Source organism: Tachypleus tridentatus, chromosome 11 (assembly GCF_004210375.1).
Source record: "Tachypleus tridentatus isolate NWPU-2018 chromosome 11, ASM421037v1, whole genome shotgun sequence".
Classification (NCBI taxonomy): domain Eukaryota; kingdom Metazoa; phylum Arthropoda; class Merostomata; order Xiphosura; family Limulidae; genus Tachypleus; species Tachypleus tridentatus.
This window is the reverse complement of record NC_134835.1, coordinates 25,272,249-25,295,749: the sequence shown is the minus strand read 5'-3', so window position 1 is coordinate 25,295,749 and position 23,501 is coordinate 25,272,249. Positions and strand designations below refer to the sequence as shown.

Here is a 23,501-nt window from a genome sequence, read left to right as displayed (position 1 = left end):
AGTTCTGATACTTTATGAAGACTTTATCGAAAAAATTTCATATTTTCCCAAATGATTCTTCAAATGTTTCATATATTCAAAGACTTCACATGGTAACGTTTCATACATCTAAAGACTTCACATGGTAAAGTTTCATACATCTAAAGACTTCACATGGTAACGTTTCATACATCTAAAGACTTCACATGGTAAAGTTTTACACATCTAAAGACTTCACATGGTAAAGTTTTACACATCTAAAGACTTCACATGGTAAAGTTTCACACATCTAAAGACTTCACATGGTAACGTTTCATGCATATAAAGACTTCACATGGTAACGTTTCATACATCTAAAGACTTCACATGGTAAAGTTTTACACATCTAAAGACTTCACATGGTAAAGTTTCACACATCTAAAGACTTCACATGGTAAAGTTTCACACATCTAAAGACTTCACATGGTAAAGTTTCACACATCTAAAGACTTCACATGATAAAGTTTCTTACATCTAAAGACTTCACATGGTAACGTTTCATGCATATAAAGACTTCACATGGTAACGTTTCATGCATATAAAGACTTCACATGGTAAAGTTTTTACTTCCTAAATATTTTATCCTAAAGAGTTTCTTGCACTTTCTAAAGATTTATCTCAAAAAACTTTTCATGGTTGCTAAAAGCTTTACTGCTAAACGTTTAATAGTTCTTTCAGACTTTATCCAAATAGTGGGATAGACCGTAACATTATAACGACCCCACGGCTGAAAGAGGGAGCATGTTTGGTGTGACGGAGATTCGAATCCGCGACCTTTGGATTACAAGTCGAATACCTTAACCACCTGGCCATGCCGGGCCGACTTCATGCTGATAACTCAAAGCTGTTTTGGAAGTTTCACTTTTTACTGTGTTAGTGCTTATATATTTTACGTTAAGTTATTTGTGTGAACTATTGACAAGAAACAGAGAAATATTTAAAGTTTTTAGATAAAACTGTGATTCTCTGTATAAAGAATTTTTGTAAATACATTTGATATTATTTTAAAACAAGTGTTTTGTGTGCAGGTCTGTTTATTGTTCAAATTTATCGCCAACAAGTCACAGGCACCTACTGTAGAAGAATCCCAGCCCATATACAAAACCCTGAAACTATTTTATATTTCAGGAAACTTTCGATATTTTGATGCGTTGCTTTTTATTCTCTCTCTTTTATTTCATGTCTCTCCTAAACATCTATTGAAATGAATCAGAAAATAAATAGTTTAAAAAAAACACAGACAATTATATCTATTTACGGTACTTACTAATTCACAGTAAATAATAAATGAAAAAAAAACAACATAAAATTACCAAAAAAAAACTTACAAACTTTTATCCTAGGTCAACATAACATCGATCTTTATCGTTACATTTCCAAGGACAAGGGTTAGTAACTATACTTATTCGTCTGGAACCTTTCCCAAGTTTCACGTGTTGCAGTTATGCATTAAAGTATGGGTTATTTTGAATGACTTGCCTTAAACCATGGGCTCGCTACGCTTGATGGTCTGAACCCTCCATGTGTACAAAAACACAGCATTACATGAGTTCGTCGAGGTGCGCTGGTATGCTGCATGTAACACGGGAAGCTTTTTTCAGAATTATGTGAATTCCTTATTTATGTTAATATTTGCTGTTTTTCTTATTTAAGTTCTTTCAATAGTTTTTATACAATACGATTTTTCAAAGTGATAGTCTAATATTCAAAAGATTGATTCTTTTTTAGGGCAAAGTCACGTTGAGCTTTCCACTATGTTCAAAGAGTGGAATCAAACCCTGGATTTTTGCGATGTAAGTCCTTAAACTCACCACTGACTCACCGGAAAGACCTCTTAAAAAGATTATAATTTTGTTATCCCCCCAAATCGTAAAATAATTATATTTTATCACCAACTTGTTTTTGTCACACCAACATTTCACTTGTTTTTGTTACACCAACATTTCACTTGTTTTTGTTAATCTAAATCAAAACTGACGTGACTTTGATACAGAGTTTGCAATTTTTTGAAGGTTTTTTCATATAATTTTGTGAAGTATCGCTATAAAGAAACTTGAACGAATTAAATACATTTTTGAGACAAAAATAAATGACAAGGAAATAGAATTCGATAACATGAGGGTTCCAGAATAAAAATATACATAATTTTGACATAGACTTAGCCAGTACTCTTCTAATGCTAAATGTCTTATTTTAATGAAATACATATATATGTTTGTGAGTGTTTTTTTTTGTCTTATAGCAAAGCACCATCGGGCTATTTGTTGTGTTCACCGAGACGAACGAACCCCTAATTATAGCGTCGTAAATCGGTTGTACCAGCGAGGCATGAAAATACATGTAATTGTGAGGTGAGTTAGAGTTATAAATTTTAAATTAAACTGTGCTGTGAATGCAGTAATTAATCTATAAACCTTTCTTTTATAGCCTCGATTCAGATCCTATTTGACTTGTACCTTTAGAAGTATAGTTATGGTATTTCAATGATTAACTGTGGTACAAATGTTTTCTTTTGATCGAATCACTTGGGTATCTATTTTTTTTTTTTTTCCATGATGTTCTAATCGCTCAACGACAAGTCTGAAGGCTTGTGATGGTAAAAATCAAAGATAGTCCATTGTGTAGCCTTATGCTAAGTAACGAACAAGCAGTTTCTTATGACTTTCAAGGCTACTTTCTTTTCGGCTAGTACACTCGAGTTTAGTTAACATTTTGACAATAGTTAGAAGTGGTTTGAATCACCTTCGTCAGGTTGAGTACAGATGGCAGTTAACGACAGGTAAGTGAAGCAAGCGAAACGTGATTGGTTGCTATATACAATGTGAGATCACCAGAAATTGTTTTATTATCATTTGTTATACTGTTTGTTCATAACTATAAAAACGTCGGAGATACACTGGTGTTGTCTCATTTTCCCGGTTCAGCACTATTTTGTGAAAAGTAACTTAGTGTTATGTTTTCGGTGAGGTTTGGTTAAGCACATGATTCAATTCGAGTTTTTGAAAAGAGTGCCTATCTAGTGTGCTAACCCTTCAGCTCAGATGAGAGAACACTAGCCTGGCATACTAGAAGTACTGGGGTTCGACTCGGAAGAAATACAAAAAAACTACAACCTAAATTGCCACCTAGCTGGCCTACTAACCTGGTTGTATCAAAAACTAATCTTATCAAAAGTTGCCATACTGTTCCTAGCTGTTAGTTAGTATAAGAACGCCATCTGGTTTATTGAAAGAGCAAAAATTTATATATTTTTTGTCGTTACGAGATAAGTGAATTTCTTGATATATTTATTCACGTAAAATAACAAATCAAAGTAGAGGTATATTAACAAACATGAGAAACCTCACAGCTTAAGGAAAAGATTGTTTACGCACACAGATTTATTAAATAAATCAGAAATATCTCTTTTTACTAACAGGAAAAACAATGTTCATGATATATATGTGTTTGGTGTGATGATAAGAAACTGATAAGAATTCTCACAACAATACAGAGACAACTAATAACGGTAAGGACTGGTTATTAGTAGCTTGTTTCAAGTTGTGTAGGTTTGTTTATCTTACAGCAAGGCTATAAAATGGGCCCTACGTAATCTGTCAACTGACCCCACATTTCAAATTAGTAACGTCGTAAACTTAGCGCTGACTTACCAGGGGGACTGTTATGTAAGTATAAATAATTAATCAAATAAATACTTAGTAATCACTAATCTACTTACAAACAGCTTAAAAACACACAAACAAATCGGTGAACGTGAACAATCATGTTTCTTTTCTCAAACGTGCACATAAAGCTAGCCAGTGTCATGACAAAAGAGGTGAAGAAGCCGTTTAAATGGAACAAAAAATTAGTGCATTTTTAACTTAGTAGAAACGTAAAGACCAGGAAAACATTGTGTTTCATGCGGTACTCGAACTCAGTATTTTAGCATTATAATTTCTCGTGTTTAAAACACTGAATCATAGAGGGACAAAAAAATCAAACAGTAATTGATTTATTATAAAATGTTTTTCGATTATTTTACCGATAACAAACGAGTTTGTCCTAGAGTGACAGAAAGTCTCAGCTAACGTTCCTTATCAATGGGTTTATCACGTGCGAGTACGACGTGAAATAGAATACATCACGTGCAACATTAGAAAAAACCTAGTTTCTCTGGTGACGTCTCGAAGACTTTCTACAGCGATAAAAACCGTAAGTTAAACTATTTCAACACATACAATATGTATATATATTTATATACGTACAGAATATATTTAATTATTTAATCTAAACAAGGAAAAGAAACATGAAACGTTAGTGTACATACATGGGCTTTTCTGTTTTCTTTTTCCATATTAAACAGCAACAAAAGATTCATCACGTCAGACGTTACTCGTCACATCACTTGAATGATTCTCAACTGTACGAAATTCGCCATGACGAATTGCTTATGTATGTAGTGGTAAAAATTTACTCTTAAGTTTGTAGTGCTTACCATTCGGTCTAATGTTTGTAGTAGTTACTACTCTAATATTTGTTCTTGTAACGCTAAGCTGATATACAAAGATGTAGTGTGGACAACCTTTTACAAATGGGAAAGTTGATGTAAAGCTATCTTTGTATTGAGGTATTTTTATACAGCTAAACGAACAGAAACTGTAGGAGGTTCTTGTTCAACAACTACTACATTACAGATACCTTAGTTAGTAGAAACTGTAGGAGGTTTTGTTCAACAACTACTACATTACAGACACCTTAGTTAGTAGAAACTGTAGGAGGTTCTTGTTCAACAACTACTACATTACAGATACCTTAGTTAGTAGAAACTGTAGGAGGTTCTTGTTCAACAACTACTACATTACAGACACCTTAGTTAGTAGAAACTGTAGGAGGTTCTTGTTCAACAACTACTACATTACAGACACCTTAGTTAGTAGAAACTGTAGGAGGTTCTTGTTCAACAACTACTACATTACAGATACCTTAGTTAGTAGAAACTGTAGGAGGTTTTGTTCAACAACTACTACATTACAGACACCTTAGTTAGTAGAAACTGTAGGAGGTTCTTGTTCAACAACTACTACATTACAGATACCTTAGTTAGTAGAAACTGTAGGAGGTTTTTGTTCAACAACTACTACATTACAGACACCTTAGTTAGTAGAAACTGTAGGAGGTTCTTGTTCAACAACTACTACATTACAGACACCTTAGTTAGTAGAAACTGTAGGAGGTTCTTGTTCAACAACTACTACATTACAGACACTTCAGTTAGTAGAAACTGTAGGAGGTTTTGTTCAACAACTACTACATTACAGACACCTTAGTTAGTAGAAACTGTAGGAGGTTCTTGTTCAACAACTACTACATTACAGACACCTTAGTTAGTAGAAACTGTAGGAGGTTCTTGTTCAACAAGTACTACATTACAGACACCTTAGTTAGTAGAAACTGTAGGAGGTTCTTGTTCAACAACTACTACATTACAGACACTTCAGTTAGTAGAAACTGTAGGAGGTTCTTGTTCAACAAGTACTACATTACAGACACCTTAGTTAGTAGAAACTGTAGGAGGTTCTTGTTCAACAACTACTACATTACAGACACCTTAGTTAGTAGAAACTGTAGGAGGTTTTGTTCAACAACTACTACATTACAGACACCTTAGTTAGTAGAAACTGTAGGAGGTTCTTGTTCAACAACTACTACATTACAGACACTTCAGTTAGTAGAAACTGTAGGAGGTTCTTGTTCAACAAGTACTACATTACAGACACCTTAGTTAGTAGAAACTGTAGGAGGTTCTTGTTCAACAAGTACTACATTACAGACACTTCAGTTAGTAGAAACTGTAGGAGGTTCTTGCTCAACAAGTACTACATTACAGACACTTCAGTTAGTAGAAACTGCAGGAGGTTCTTGTTTAACTACTACAATACAGACACCTTTATTTAGTAGAAACAGAATGAAGTTACAGTTCAATAATTAAGACATAAAAGTCACTCTATAGATTAGAAAATAAAAATACATTTTACACATGTTTACTACATTTAGATTTAGTATTGTTTTGAAAGGTATGCACACTACTTTATCTGCACTAGTTCACTGTCTGTTCAAAAGTCACGTAACGTCCTCTTCAGCTCCATGCAGGTCAGGTTGTAGGTCATGTTATGATTTCCTTTGTTTATTTGGAAGTGAATTGAAACATGAATCTCAGGTGTTCGGTATAGTTTGTTATGCGCAGTCTCCGAGGATAGATCATTGTGTTTAAAATAGAACAAAATGACAGACGAAGGTGAAAATAATGTTCTTTAATGACAACAACAAAGTATGGAGTTTTCCATTTATCCAGCTTGTTCCAAAAAGTGATCCAGTGTCCACACAAATTTATCATTTTCGTTAAAATGGCCAGAAGACACTGGTTGTTGCTTATATCGGAAGTAAAAACAAGCCTTAGACCGGAAGTAAGAAGATTTAGATCGCTAGTAAAAACAAGGCTTAGGCTTGAAGTTAAAGGAAGACTTAGACCAGAAGTAAAAACAAGACTTAGACCGGGAGTACAAATGAGAGTTAAGCCTGGAAGTAAAAACAACACTTTGACCAGAAGTAAAAACAACACTTTATCCTTTGGAAGAATCTTACAGTATTCGTACAATGTAAAAAAAAATTGTAAGTATACACCTATATATAGTTATGTATAATGTGTGTTTGTGTGTCGTACGTAAACATAGTGGTTTTACAGCGAAAACGTTTGCCTCAGCTCAAGACTTGTTTGGCCCTGAATCTCAACTCCATGTCGTAATGCTATACCAAATCCTGTTAGATGCTACACAAGAAGGGGAAATACCAGGTGAAAGCTTTAGTGTCGTGTGTATCATTTATGGATGGGGTGAGGCCTCATTTCTCACTCTGTAGCTGACGTCACGATCCTAAGACTAAATGACAGAGCCCGCAAAACCAGGAAGTTCCAACTTTGACCTTTTTCAACCAGTATTACTAACCTTTGTCACGTACATCTTATTACATTTTTTGTTCTAATCCCCCCCCGCGTCATTGAAACTTTACCACAATCATTAAATCGGAGATTTAGTTTTAAACAACATCATCCAAGCATTGACCTCCATGTTTTTATTTATTTTAAAATGGCGTCCTCAACTTTAAAAATACAACAGTATTCTGCTAATTATAATCACATATTAACTTTTTGTATACATACCTTATTCCTGATAGCTCTTCTCACAGTTCTAAGGGAGGCCAGGCATGGCCAGGTGGGTAAAGGCGTTCGAGTCGTAATCTGGGGGTCGTGGGTTCGAATCCCCGACTCACCAAACATGTTCGCCCTTTCAGCCGTGAGGGCGTTATGATGTTTACAGTCAATCCCACTATTCGTTAGGCAAAGAGTAGCCCAAAAGTTGGCGGTTGGTGGTGATAACTAGCTGCTTTCCCTCTAGTCTTACACTGCTAAATTATGAACGGCTAGCGTAGATAGTCCTCGTGTACGTTTACGCGAAATTAAAAAAAAAATAAGAACATAGTTTTAGGGTCAGTGTGACAAAACTTGGTAGGTGTGTTTGGAAGAGAAAAGAGGGTGTCATACTCCTTCCCCAACAAGGGAGATTAAAACGCCCTCAGAAGGTCATCCAGGCAGGTTGAGAATCTGGATATAGATGTGTAGGGTTTAGTCTGGAGATCCTAAACTTTAAACTGTGTTTGTGCTCTACTACACCCACTTATAAGCTAGAGAAACGGAACTTCACACACGTGTCCAGATTCTAGATCTGAGTGGTTTATTTTGAATTTCGCACAACGCTACACAAGGGCTATCTGTGATAGCCGTCCCTAATTTAGTAGTGTAAGACTCGAGAGATGGCAGTGGGAATAGTGGGATTGACCGTCACATAATAATGTGGGAGCATTCCAGCACAGGTGGAAGGGCGAGCATGTTTGGTGTGAAGAGGATTCGAACCCGCAACCCTCGGATTACGAGTTGAGTGTCTTATCCACCTTGCCGTGCTGGGTCCTAGATAAAGTGTTCTAATGGGATATTTCTTTTTGTTAGTTATGCCTACCACATTATATTAAATTAAGACACGTAAAAGAACTTGTTGGTGAAAATTAAACTTAAAAAATTCATGATGACGAGAAATCCATTTGAAGTAAACATGTATCTCAGGACGACTGATATGGATATTAACACTTTTTACTGATAAAGCGGATAAAAACGTTTCGACCTTCCTAGGCCATCTTCAGGTTAATACCCATACCATCCGTTCTGAGATATAAACTTGAGAAACAATTATGTTTATTTTTATTTGTTTATTCATTCATTTAGTTTTTTTTTGCAAATTTTTACGTATAAACTTTTCGTGTGAATTAATACAATAATTGTAGGAAAACTCGTGCTTTCAGACATTCTCACGTTTCTCCATAGTTTCTAAAGAAAGGAAAGTGAGAAGTGTGGTGCTTTGTATCCTGTTGTAACCGAGTCTACTAAACATTACCACTCGGCATGGTCAGGTGGTTATGTGGTGCTTTGTATCCTGTTGTAACCGAGTCTACTAAACATTACCACTCGGCATGGTCAGGTGGTTAACACACTCGACTCGTAATCTGACGGTTGCGGACTCGCATCCTCGTCACACCAAACATGCTAGCCCTTTCAGCCGTGAGGACGTTGTAATTCGACGGTCAATCCCACTATTCGTTGGTAAAAGAGTAACCCAACAGTTGGCGGAGGGTGATATTTACTATCTGTCTTCCCTCTAGCTTTACACTGCAAAATTATGGAGGGCTAGTGCAGATAGCCCTCGTGTAGCTTTGCGTGAAATTCAAAACAAACCAATAGTAGACATTACCGTCACTAAATCCAAAGGACATAAATACAATACAGTTTTGTATACGCGTATTGTGAGAGATCTTTTCTATTGTTTAATATAAACTGTGATTACTCTGGAACGTTTTCTTAACATGACAAACTACGTTAATATTGTGTCCTAAGTTGTAAGGCCAAATTAATAGTCTGTATTAGCGGATTGTTGTAAATATTCTAGCACTGTGGCAATGAATGAGTTATATGGTACAGCGTGTTTGTTTAAGCATATAAGTTTATAACAGATTGTCTGTGAAGTACCCATTGTAGGTATCGAACCTCGAATTTCATTTTAGCGTTATAAGCTCTCATACTTACCGCTAAGCGACCAGAGGGGTGGATGGGAAGAAGTGCCCTATGTCCAGTTTACTTTAAGTATTGTGTTACGCATAAAACTACACGATGGTCTTGATGTGTTATCTATCGAAACCTGGGTTCATCTTTATAAGCACTCAGACTTATATCTGAGCTAATGGGAACGATCTGCACCCGTCACTCAAATCACAGTGTTGAATGTTTACAAATACAGTAAAACCTGTTTAAAGCGGAATCGCACGGGACCGAGTAACATTTCCGGCTCAGACAGTGAACATGCATTTATCTTTTAAATTTTGTTCATCTTCTGATTCTCTCACACTGTCACCATCTTGAGATTCTATTACAGATTATAAATCAGTTTCATCAGTTTCTGTTAAAACATTATTGTCAACATTCACAAAACTTTCCGCGTTCACAGAATCATCTGCATCAATCTTCTCAATCAGAGTTTGGATTTCACCAGAATCATCATAACAAACAACTTCTCCACAATCTCCGCCATTTTCAGAACAAATCCACAGTTTTGAAAGCACTTTGTTACACATTCATCTTTTACGCATTTTATTGAATGAGTTAAAAATACAATTGCATCTAACACGTCAATTTTCATGGTCATTTCAGATGCTCTCTTACAGTCGTCCATGTTTGTAATAATATGCTGAAGCATCAGTTTTCTGTATTTTAATTTTATACACTGTATAATTCCATTATCTAGTGGCTGTAGAACTGATGTTGTACATGGAGGTAGAAAGACTAAACGAACATTTGAAAGTTGAACTTTTGGGTGACAAGTTGCATTATCTAGGAAAAGTAGAATATTCCTATTTTCTTTTTCTATTCATTTGTTTAATTTGTTCAAACATTCCTCTAATATAAAACTTGACATCACGCTTTATTATTCACTTTCCACAGGAAGTTGATTCTTACTTAAATTTTTTCACTTTTACCTAGTGCCAATAGTTTCTCTAGTTTTCCATCAGTAAATGTGACCAAAAGTGCAGTCAATCGTTCTTTCGAATAGCGACCTCTGGAATAATGAAGGCAGTGAAAAGAGCAGAATATATTTAACCAATGCTTACTGTAACAAAATGTCCGAGAATTTATTAATATTTGAACAAAATATTAATTAAACAATAAGTTATTAATATTTAAGGAAATTATTAATTAAATAAGAAATTAATATTTAATCAAAAATAGTTTTTACTACATACTCAGGTTCTAATCCTACTTGTTGATAGGTGATGTAGGTAGATAGTTTTACCGTCGGCGTTACACAGTTTCCGCCATATAGAGGGCCTTTTATGAGATAAACCTTAAGATAATGCTATAAAATGTTGATATTTTCGCTTGTACGGGTTTCCGCCCTGTGCAATTTCCGGCTTAGGCAGGTTTTACTACATTAAATTTTCTTCATATATTTTTAAGAAGTAAAAAATATATATATTTAATTAACTATACTGATTACCCGGTTGATTTTAATTTTTGATCTAAAGTTGCATGGGTGCGTGTGTTCCCTCAAAGAAAAGCCACATCGGGTTATCTCTTGTCTCTAGCAAGGGGGAATCGAACCCTTGATTTTAGGGTTGCAAATCCGAAGACTTACCGCTATCCTAACGAGATATTGTTCTAAGAATATAGCTTTAATAATCTCCAAATAAGACTTCTAACTGGTTCAGTTTCAAATGAGTCCAAAAAACAGCAGGTCTAATAATACCCCAAAATAATCCTTACTCAACTTAGACGTAAAAATATACAAATAAACAGTTAGTACAAGCCCAATGCAAGGCCAGTACCAGAAGCGTCTAAAACATAACATAAAGCATAGTTAGTATTTTAAAAGGCAGTCACGTGAAGGTTTCAATAATATACTTTGTAATATTTAATTTTATAAAAATAGACATTTTTGATGACATAAACATCTTTGAAATCTACAATTTTAGGGCAATGAAGCTTTATTTTTACTGGCCCGGCATCACCAGGTGGATTAAGGCGTTCGACTCATAATCTGAAGGTCGTGAGCTCGAATCCCCGTCGCACCAAATATGCTAGCCCTTTCAGCCGTGGGGGCGTTATAATGTTCGGTCAATCCCACTATTCGTTAGTAAAAGAGTAGCCCAAGAGTTGGCGGTGGGTAATGATGACCACTCCCTTCCCTCTAGTCTTACACTACTAAATTAGGGACGGCTAACACAGATAACCCTCGAGTAGCTTTGCGCGAAATTAAAACAAAATGTTAACATTAGTATAGGATACTAAAACTGTCTGCTGCTTGTTTTTATTTAAAATTTCATTTCATCTTTATGAACTTGCATCCACGTCTTTTGGATGCAAAATTCGAATAAATCATTTAACTTGATAAATATTTCAAGAACTTTATATTTAACATCCGCTGAAAAGACAAAACTGACAAAAAGCAAGATATTAGATTAACAGTTTTGAACGCATTAAAGTAATACGTTGATTTAAATACCAATCGTGGAATAGCTTCTCCATAGAATTGAGTCTTCAGTTTCTACACTTGTTGCGTGATCCTTGTAATTTTTATATTTAAAAACAAATATAACTCTGAACAAAGATTTAAATATGACGTTTCTTACTCATTCAGAAGTCGATATAATTATACAGTCATGAGTGGTTGAAATAGAAGTGAAATTATAAAACATGTTGCGAATCAAACGTTATATTAGGAGTTGTACTCACCCCACGCTGGTAAAAAATTCTATAAGCCAGCTTATACTCCTGGCGAGCATTGAGGGGAAGCTTACTGGCTAGGAGGGTTTGTGGTTCCACAAAAACCCAATAAAATATCGTAACTTTCATGAGTAGTGGCCAACTGGTCACTAGTCTGTTGACACTCGTAAACTGACATCGATCAGCCATGCTTTGTTTCCAAGTTCAACTGGTCTTAAGACTCGGCGGCCACGTGACAGTATTAATTTATTCAAGGGCTGGCAAAATCCTCAGTAACCCAAATTAAAGTTGTAATGTTTTCCTTGCGCAATCTCAAATATAGTTCCCGCGCGCGCCACGATCACGTTACCAAATACACTCCCTTCAAATTCCGTGTCGCTGGTTTCGCTTCTTACCTTGATCTAAAGGAAAACATACACATTCATTCAGCTTTCCTACCACCAGGTTGTACTCTACGATTACGTAAAGTTGTCCCAGCATGAATGACTTGGACCAAACCCACTCGCGTACAGCATGAGGGTGTGTGGGTTGTTCCCTGGAAAAAAACAAAAAAAGCACAACTTGTGAATGTAGCCGAGAATATTAGATTGGTTTCTTGCACTGCGCATGCGTATGAAGTCAGTTTCTTGTGAGACGTCATCGTTCAGGTTATTCTCTGTACACTTGCATCTAATATTCTGTTTTACAGGATTTTCAAACAAAGTGGACGAATAAATTAAGCATAACACGGTTGAATAATGAAATTATATATTAGTATCTTAAACTTTATACCTTTACATCTGTTGAAATTACTTTGTGCCGTAAACTTAGAAATTAGTAAAATGGAACGTATTTCACAGATCAGTGTTTTCTGACGTAAGTAGTGATATTTGAGACCGTTTAAAGGTTCACTTGCAGTTAAAATGAATTGACAACAAATTTAACAGAAACGAAACCAAAACTTAATCTTAAACATTATTTTGTTTGCTCACTTTTACTTCTGAGTCGATTGTTTGTTTGTTTGTTTTTGAATTTCGCACAAAGCTACACGAGGGCTATCTGTGCTAGCCGTCCCTAATTTAGCAGTGTAAGACTAGAGGAAAGGCAGCTAGTCATCACCACTCTTTTACTAACGAATAGTGGGATTGACCGTCACATTAATCTGAAAGGACTAGCATGTTTGGCGCGGCTAACGAAGCCGCGACCCTCAGATTACGAGGTCGCACGCCTTAACACGCTTGGCCATCTTCTGAGTCGAAGCTATAAAATTAGCCAAGGGGCTGGACCAACCAAGCCCCTGATTTTGGCATTAAACTACCCAGATTTACTTCTGGACCACTGGTAGGCAAAAGCTATTTCGAACTTGTACAAATAAATATTAAAGTATGCAAATCGAACTTTCCGAAAGGAAAAATTCTGTTTTTAGTAATGAGGATACATTTTAACACATATGATATAAATAATATCTGATACGCATATTTGACATCAAAACTGTTTAAAGCGACACCACTAATTATTGTTTACTAAAAAATTATAAGCATTTATGTGTACAGTAGAAATGTTTGTGTGTGTCCACTTTCAATGCCTTTGTGCGTGTCCACTTTCTTTGCTGACGTCAACCAATCTTGATATGTACCCTTAGGGCACTCCAAGAAAAGGATAAGAGTCCGGACTTAAGGTCATTTGCATCATTCAGGAATCCCCCTTTGTGTTCTGTGTGTCGTCCTATTAACTTAAACCTTGGGGCATCCTGGGGAGTGGTATACTGGAGGCTCTCAGACCCGAGACCATAAATTACTGTCTCTGGTCACCCGTATTGTTTTCACAATATTTTCTTGATGTCCATTAAACTACAAAGACGCCCCTAGGGAGTTACATAGTAAGGTACGAAAGTTCGAATCTCACTCTCTTGTCACCCTCCCGCCCGGGCGCCTCTGTCAGTATGTGTGCTTTTAAGGCTTTCAGTTTTTTTGACCAGTCTCAGTCAAACTTGAATATCTCTAGCGGGTTAGCGTTCGGTCTCTTTCTTGTTTTTATATCGGTTTTATATAGTTTTTACTTTCTCAGAGAAGTTTGGCATGTGCCCTCATGACCCTCAGACGAATCATACAAATGAATTAATGTTTTAATTTTGACCCTTATCTCACCTCCGTTAGACCATATGCGTTTTCATGCTATTTTATTTATTTCTACTAATCTTCAAAAGCATTTCAGGGAATGACGTAGAGATCATACTGACCCCTTTTGTCACCTTGAAACTTTTTTTTTTCGTTCTCCGTGCGTTTTTCTTTATACCTAGAAAACTTTCTGGGGAATTATATGGTGATGGTGGCGAGTTTGTTTGAAGGGGGGGTAAATAATTCGGTTGTCATCCTTCATGTCACTCGCAAGGGGCTACTCTGTGGGTATGTGCTCACATTTCAGTCTATAATTATTGTCTTTCTCAACAAACTTTGACATCTACAATTAGAGATCTCGGGGGAGTCATGCAGGAGGGGTATCGCCGTTTGTATCTTGTTCGTATGTCCAGCTTTATTTCACAGTTTTAATCTTTTGAACCAGTGGTGGGTTATACTCTTATAACCTTCTGAGGAGTGAAACAGGTGAATCTCCATTAAAATTAACAGTCTTATATCACTCTAGCGCCACCTATGTCTGTCCTGTAGGTAGAACCACTATGTCTGATAGCACATATATAAACATATATTACGCTAGCATATTCTCTTTGACGACACCCGATTATCACACGAGTCTGTCGTGGCCCAGTGCTCAGTGTGTCAGTATGCTATCAGGTAGTGTAGTAGTCGTACACGGAGAGTACGTTAACAATTTTACTCTGATTCGTAGCACCGTATTAAGTACATAATGGGTGTGACGGCTGAACACTTTCTCCTGTAGGCTTACGAAAGTCAATCCTGTTCTTTAGTTCTAAGAACTGAATAAAGTGGTTGTGGTGGAACATACTGCTGGCTGTTTCCCTCTATTCAATAGCCTAACATTAATGATGTATACTAAGAAGGGTCTCTCACACAACCTTTAACTAAGGTGTCATTCAGGCAAATAATTCCAAATAAATAACACAAAATATAGGAATGAAATGTGTTTCAGAATAACTGAAGCAAGCGATAACACAAAAGAGACTAACACCTGAAAATGTGTTTCAAAATAACTGAAGCAAGCGATAACACAAAATAGAATAACACCTGAAAATGTGTTTCAAAATAACTGAAGCAAGCGATAACACAAAATAGAATAACACCTGAAAATGTGTTTCAAAATAACTGAAGCAAGCGATAACACAAAATAGAATAACACCTGAAAATGTGTTTCAGAATAACTGAAGCAAGCGATAACACAAAATAGAAAAACATCTGAAAATGTGTTTCAAAATAACTGAAGCAAGCGATAACACAAAATAGAATAACACTTGAAAATGTGTTTCAAAATAACTAAAGCAAGCGATAACACAAAATAGAATAACACCTGAAAATTTGTTTCAAAATAACTGAAGCAAGCGATAACACAAAATAGAATAATACCTGAAAATGTGTTTCAAAATAACTGAAGCAAGCGATAACACAAAATAGAATAACACCTGAAAATGTGTTTCAGAATAACTGAAGCAAGCGATAACACAAAATAGAAAAACATCTGAAAATGTGTTTCAAAATAACTGAAGCAAGCGATAACACAAAATAGAATAACACTTGAAAATGTGTTTCAAAATAACTAAAGCAAGCGATAACACAAAATAGAATAACACCTGAAAATTTGTTTCAAAATAACTGAAGCAAGCGATAACACAAAATAGAATAATACCTGAAAATGTGTTTCAAAATAACTGAAGCAAGCGATAACACAAAATAGAATAACACCTGAAAATTTGTTTCAAAATAACTGAAGCAAGCGATAACACAAAATAGAATAATACCTGAAAATGTGTTTCAAAATAACTGAAGCAAGCGATAACACAAAATAGAATAACACCTGAAAATGTGTTTCAAAATAACTGAAGCAAGCGATAACACAAAATAGAAGAACACCTGAAAAACGAGGTGTACAGATGTAATAAAAGGAATCAAAACTGTTGAGTCAATAGCAAATTTAATAAATCGCTTTCGTGGCTAATGGGCAAGAACTATGTTTGTTTGTTAAGTATATTACCTATATGTTATGCATATATTATTTATTTTTTATCATATGAAGGCAAGAGCTGCACAAATAAGTTACTGTTCATAAAATTCGTGACATAAATAGTGTCTCGACCACTACAATCTTTGTTTCGGCCCAGCATGGCCAGGTGGTTAAGGCATTCGGCTCAAAATCTGAGGGACGTGGATTTAAATCTCCGTCACACAAAACATGGGGGCGTTATGTTATGGCAGTCAATCCCACTATTCATTAACAAAAGAAAAGCTTAAGATTTGGTGGTGAGTGGTGATGACTAGCTGCTTTCCATCTAGTCCTACACTGCTAAAGTAGGGACATCCAGCGTAGATAGCCCTCGTGTAGCTTTGCGCGAAATTCAAAACAAACTATCCTTGTTGTATCCCAGCTGTCCAAAATAAAACTGGTAGACACTACCACTGGTCACAAGGCCACGGTCTGCTCATGAAACCAACATCAAAGCTTAAATATAAAACTTATAATTATGACATTAAAGAATTTTATTTTAGTATTTTTAAAACAAACGACAGAAAATTAACTTTATAATAATTTATAGTATTCTTGACGAGTAACCTACACAATGTTGTTAGAAAAGAAAATGGAACATCAACTGTATGACAATGATAAATTCTTACATTTTTGGATATTTGTAGTTTATTTGAAAGCAAGCACCATACAGCATTTCAGTCCTATTACGTATAATATTTATCATATGTAAATGGAGCAAAAAACTGCATTCTCTCGTGCTCATTAGCCGCTTACGTAAATATAGGTCACTGTATCGCTTTTCATTACACGATTGAAATTCAAGTATTTCGGGTCGTATTTTTTAATAATAATTAAAAACCAACAAACTTTTACAAAGCTGAGCAATAATGAGTGCATTTATGTCTTTAACTATAATTTAAAAAAAAACATCACGGATATTTTGCTGTTTAATATTGGTTAAGTTAGCTCGAACGAAAAGGTGTTTGTGTTTTATTTTGGCAAACCCACTGTCTGCGGAGCCCACCGTGGGGAATCCAACCGCTGATTTTAGCGTTGTAAATCCAGAGACTTACCGCTGTGCTAGCAGGAAGCCAGATAGAGAGGCCTTCTGTCTCTTATGTGTTTTGATTTATACATAAAGTTGTTTTTTTTTCGTAGAGATAATTGCAGATGAAGTACTAACCACGTGTTTTAAGAGAAAGCACGTGGTGCATGCTTTCTCTTCTCTCAGTCACTCGCGCCATCTATCTAAGCAGATGTTTTGTTCAGCTGCGGTTACGTTCGCTTTTAATTCTTGGCTCAATGCTCTTTAATAGACAGCTGCTTTTCTGTTGTTTAATCAACTCTCGGGAATCATCTGATAAACGAGTTTTTAAGCACGTTAAGAATCACGTATTTTGCGGTCGGCAAGCTCCTATTGTCACTCATATTCTTAACCGAAACGTGAAGTGAAGTGCCACTAATTCATATCTTGCGGAGTGGTTTCGAGGAGAGAGGGCGGAGAGAATGCAAAGGGCACGAGCTAAACCCTCTCCTTTGTTCTAGATTAAGTAACGACAGAAACATGGTCAGAGAGAAACCTGCCTCACACACAGGAAGATAACGCGCGTGTTTCGAAGGAAATCGCGTTTTGTTTCTCTCATGTACTTACACTTGAGATTGTAATTCACTTCATTATTTCGATTAACGAATGCGTGGAGTACACGCCATAGCTGTATTGGCCACTTTCGTTCTTTATAGGTAAAATGATTGTTCATTTATTCATAGCAGCTGCAGTTCTAAAAAGAAATCGAGAAAAGAATTTTTTAGTGAATTGTAAATAAATAAAAATAAGCGCCCCTCAGTGGCACAGCGGCATGTCTGAGGACTCACACCGCTAAAACGCGGGTTTCGATACTCGTGGTGGGCAGAGCACAGATAACTCGTTGTACAGCTTTGTGCTTGATTCAAAAGAGACAAACAATAAATAAAATAATAAATAAAAACTTGTTCAAGTTATTTTTCTCCTTTAGATAAACACTTAGCACCACACAGATTAGAATACTTTCCTAATCACAGATAGTCCTTTCTGTGCTTAACAATAAACAACAACATCCTCGATCGCTGCGATTGTGCCTGTCGTAGGAATTAAACTTCGAATTCTTGCTTTTAAGTATTTATGCTTACATTCTCACCACGAGGAGACAACTAGTTAAACATTATGTCAAGAGACTTGTCTAATTTACCATTAAATGTAATAACATTATCTTGGAATCATTTTTAATTAATTAAATAAAACATTAAACACAAAACTTAAATCCAGGTTTGGTTTGAATTTCGCGCAAAGCTACACGAGGACAATCTGTGCTAGCCGTCCCTAATTTAGCAGTGTAAGACTAGAGGGAAGGCAGCTAGTCATCACCACCCACCGGCTTGGGCTACTCTTTTACCAACGAATAGTGGGATTGACCGTAACATTATAACGTCCTCACGGCTGAAAGGGCGAGCATGTTTGGCGCGAGGGGGATGCGAACCCGCGACCCTCAGATTAGGACTCGCAAGCCTTAACACGCTTGGCCATGCCGGGCCTCTAGATTATTAACCTAAATAATATTCACCAACTTTGATTAAGTGAGATTACGTACACTAGATATTTTATTTGAGTATTTAACTTCTAAATGGGGCGTGGCAACAAATTACTAAAATATTCCAATAACATGGAATAAACTGGCAGGACTAAATAACTAATTATGTGAGAAACACATGGGTATAAAATAATTATTACACAGAATCTGTTGTAGAAATATCTGCTTAAAACAAAGACAAATAAACGTATTGTGTAATTCAAGGCTTTCCACTCTTGAACGTGCAGAATCAACAGACAAGTTCTAATTGCTTTACAAGGTATATCTGTGGTGCTAAATCCAAAATTAACTTGTTTGTTTGTTTTTTGAATTTCGCGCAAAGCTACTCGAGGGCTATCTGCGCTAACCGTCTCTAATTTAGCAGTGAAAGATTAGAGGGAGGCCAGCTAATCACCGCAACCCACTACCAACTCTTGGGCTGCTCTTTTACCAATGAATAGTGGGATTGACCATAACATTATAACGCTTCCATGGCTGAAAGGACGAGCATGTTTGGTGCGACCGGGATTCGAACCCGCGATCCTCGGATTACGAGTCGAACGCCTTAACACTCTTAGTTATGCCGGGTCCTTAACTTTTAGAATTCGCCTGCACAAGGAATGTTTAAGGATTATTGTGGGTTCGAACCTCGGACATTTCGATACTTAACCCATCACGCTAAACCCTATATCACGTGAACATTTAACAAATATGTACGTTTCATTGATTTCTGAATGTAGAATGTATGTATATGTATTGGTAGCTTTATTTCTTTTGATTTTAGCGCATTATCCGCCGTGGGTATCGAGCCATGAATTCCAACATAAAAAAGCCTAAAGCTTACTGTTGATCCACAATATGGCTATATTTATTGTTTGATGGTACTAATGGACAAAGCTGCATAATGGGATAATTGTGATCTGCCCACCACGGATATCGAAAACCGGTTTATAGCATTGTGAGTCCGCAGACATATCGCCGTGTCACTGGCACACGTTGATATTGATAACAGTGAATAATATATTTTTTTATTATTGTATACTGTTGTTGTTTCTCCTAACCCATCAAGCTTCAGAAAGTAGTGACTTATAAAAACTCCAACACTACATAAAAATAAATATAATATAATATCGTTCAGGAGAGGGTGGAAAAACCTACCTAGCAGCTGGTATTTATGCAAAGAGAAAAATCGAAATTGTATCGAAAAGTAAACATTTAGAATCCCGTCAGGATCAGGTGCTTAGGGCACCCAACTGGTAATCTGAGGGTCGCGGGTTCGAATCCCCGTTCCACCAAACATACTTTAAAGCTGTGGAGGCGTCATAATGTCCCAGTCAATCCCACTATTCGTTGGTAAAAGAATAGCCCAAGGGTTGGCGGTGGATGGTGATGACTATCTGCCTTACCTCTAGTCTTACACTGCAAAATTAGGGACGGCTAGCGCAGATAGCTTTCGTGTAGCTTTGCGCAAAATTCTAAAACAAACAAACATTTAATAATCGTAATACATACATGAATTGGGTATTTCGTGCTTACAATTCAAAAACTGGAAGAAAATTACATTAGGTACATTAGAATGTGTCGTATTTGTATGTAATGCCATGTTAATACTGTTGACCCCTGTGACGTATTATTTTTCTTTCCTAATTCAGCTGTTTATGTGCGAAGATCACAGAATGTGTTCCATGTGCTGTCAGTGTAATTCGAAACAAGACTGTAGACGGTATTTGTATCCTGTTTGAACACTTTGAAGCATATTTGTTTAGCTAGAAACTTCTCGACAGCCACGTTCTTTCTGTCTTTCTGGACGTCAACGTCAAACTTTCTCTGTCATACAGCAGGATCAACCCAACCGTCTCATATTCTGACAGCGCTATAATCAGTCATGTATTTTAAATTAAAAAAACAGAGAATGTTGTATGGTTTCACACTTTTGGAACACTGTGTATATTTATTTAGAAGCACACTATTTTCAACCACACTGCGCTATTTATTGTATAAAACTACACACTTTGTGACTGATATATGGAAGGGCTCCACCTAAAATAATATTTGAATATTTAAGTTTCTTATTTCTACGCTTTCTCTATGATCCAGAATTGCAAATAAACGGATTATTTTAATTTGTTTTTACACGTTCGTTTAATTTGCTTGTTGTTAAACATAAAGCTGTACGGTGGGTTATCTGTGCTTAAGGAAAACAAATGAAATACCATTTAAAGAATAGGCCTTATTATACTGAGATGTATTTTATTACTTATTAATCCATCGACAGTTTAAAATACAGAGAACTAACTTGACATATTAAGGTACATTAAACCGATGCTTATTTAACTAATGCGTTGTGAAAGTAATTGTTGTTACGTTAATTGAGGTTTTAATAGTCAATATTAAAAACCAAGTGGAAAAATGCTCACCAAAGCTCAAATATTTTGATTAAACATTCGTTATATATTTATGTTCAAATGCTTTGAACAAAAAGCAAGTATATTATTATAGAATCATACTATAATGGAACTCTTGCTTATATGATACTGAAAAAACATTTTTTATGACGCGACTTGCAACTTCAACGTCGCGAAATTTTTATTCTATGTGCATGTGGATTTGCGATAGGGGTCACGATTTTCCTGATTAGTCTCCGTTTCCCGTCACGGAGAACTTTATTTTTCTCTATTCCATACTATAATGGAACTCTTGCTTATATGATACTGAAAAAACATTTTTTATGACGCGACTTGCAACTTCAACGTCGCGAAATTTTTATTCTATGTGCATGTGGATTTGCGATAGGGGTCACGATTTTCCTGATTAGTCTCCGTTTCCCGTCACGGAGAACTTTATTTTTCTCTATTCTCAGGGTGCAGATATGACGTCATGAATACGTCACAGGTCATATTATAATGAAACTCTTGCTTATATGTATGATACTGGAAAACTTTTATTATGCAATGTTCCCATTTCGGCTCTGTTTCTCGTCACAGAGAACTTTATTTTTCTCAGTTTTCAGGGTGCAAATATGACGTATGCCATGCATTACATCCGCCATGGGAATCGGCTAGTAGATGTAATAGTATTAATAAAAATCACATGGCGAAAACACCTTCTAGTAACTTAGTAGCATGATTTTGAGTTAATGTCTGTTTTGCGGTTAAACACAAAGCTACAAAATGAAATATGAAAATCCTATTTCTAGAGTTGTAAGTCCGCAGAGACACCGGTGCACTACTGGGGGCCCTCCTATTGAGAGACGTTTAAATATCTCAGTTAGCTAATATTTTGAAGTTGGGAATATAGATTGCTATAAATGAACATATCTGTCGCGTATTGTTTTAGCGGTAAATATTAACATTTTTGTTGGTATTATTTATCCACCTACTGCCTTTTTATTTTTGCAGCTGGACTCTGGACACATTATTTTGTCCCACATTAGCGTATTTCTAACTACGAAACTATATATCTACAACTGGTACTTTTATTCGACTGCAGACCACCAGACAGTTGTTTTTTTTATTTCTTTTGTTGATGTCTTTTTACAGCTGGATGGAGGAGAGTTGGTTCCTCGAAAATTACAACGTGAAAGTTAGTTCAATCATCATGTGTTAACAAAACACCAAAATGTTTTGGTTGGTGCAACACAAAACAGACTAAATCTTTATTATTGGAGAGCCACATAACACTTGTGTGTTTATATCGTTACAACAGTCAAATGTGTTATAGCTCACACGGGTCCGTGTTTGTGGAATACAATTCGTGCTGTTATCAAATAATAGAATGTTTGCTTATAACAAAACATTTCTTTTTAATGTAAATACATGTATATTTATGGCACTTTGCGGACGAACATAAAACAGAATAATTTCGATTATATTAATAAATATGTAGCATTTGTTTTTTTATATGATCATTCTAGCGAGTTTTGTTTTGCATATAACACTGTTACACGAAGCAGTTTTTATCATACAATCAAGCATGTCGTTATGCTTACTCAGTTATAAACATTCTTGTTATTGTAATGTTACGCTGGCGTCGTGATACTATGGTGTAATTAGTACGGAAGGTAACTTATTCTCTGAGCCAACAGCTACTGTGTTTTTAAAATAATTTTCTTTTACGAAGTTAAATTGCGGTTCGAAACTGTTTCGACGCACAAATAAACACAATCGACGCTTTTTACATCATGCGTTTAATTAAAAAACGCCCTCCAGTGGAACAGCTGTATGTCTGGGGACTTACAACAGTTTCGACACCCATGGTGGGCAGAGCAAACATAGGTCATTGTGTAGGTTTATTCTTAATTATTAAAAAACCTAGAGTTATTTTAAATCCACATTATCTGTCGACACGGCATGACCAGGTGGTTAAGGTACTGGATTCGTAATCTGTGGGTTCGAATCCCCGTTTTACCAAAGTGTAAGACTAGAGGGAAGGCAGCTTCTCATTAGCACTCACTGCCTTCCCTCTAGTCTTACACTTTTAAATTAGGGAAACTTAGCGCAGATAGCCCTCGTTTAGCTTTGCGCGAAATTCAAAACAAACAAATGATTTGTTTTCATTTGATTAAAATTGTATATAATTTATAAAGTGAATTCACGACACATATCTTTTCGTGTTTCTCTTTCTTAGTTTTCGTTGTTGCACGTGCCTGTAGGAAGCATTGTAATTTATTATTAATTCTAAGTTCTCTCTTTTCCTATCAGAAAAACTAGAACTTTCATCTTGTAACAACAAGTTTCGGTTTGTAAAGTAACCTTTTATAAATGGTGCATGATCACTAAAAATGGATCTCCTCACAAAAAGTTGGCCTTTAAATTACCCAGAAGAGAGCTCCCTCTGGTAGAAGATTAATATTATTTAATTAGTAAGTTTTGTTACTAGAAATTCTT

At 35.9% G+C, this 23,501-nt stretch overlaps 1 protein-coding gene and 1 long non-coding RNA gene across 2 annotated transcripts in view; one reads left to right on the top strand and one right to left on the bottom strand.

Moving 5' to 3' along the window:
- The window catches only part of LOC143231774 (protein giant-lens-like), a 46,368-nt gene extending 34,008 nt beyond the window's left edge, over positions 1–12,360 (bottom strand). The window contains exon 1 of the mRNA XM_076466420.1: positions 11,888–12,360. Within this exon, the coding sequence (XP_076322535.1) occupies positions 11,888–12,067 (180 nt within the window). The 5' untranslated portion in view covers positions 12,068–12,360. The remainder of the gene's footprint in view (positions 1–11,887) is intronic.
- On the top strand, positions 1,537–20,877 carry LOC143231777 (uncharacterized). Its single transcript, XR_013017183.1, has 4 exons — positions 1,537–1,625; positions 1,747–1,811; positions 2,261–2,369; positions 20,268–20,877. It is a non-coding gene; the product is annotated as an uncharacterized LOC143231777 (long non-coding RNA).
- Positions 20,878–23,501: the final 2,624 nt, after the last annotated feature.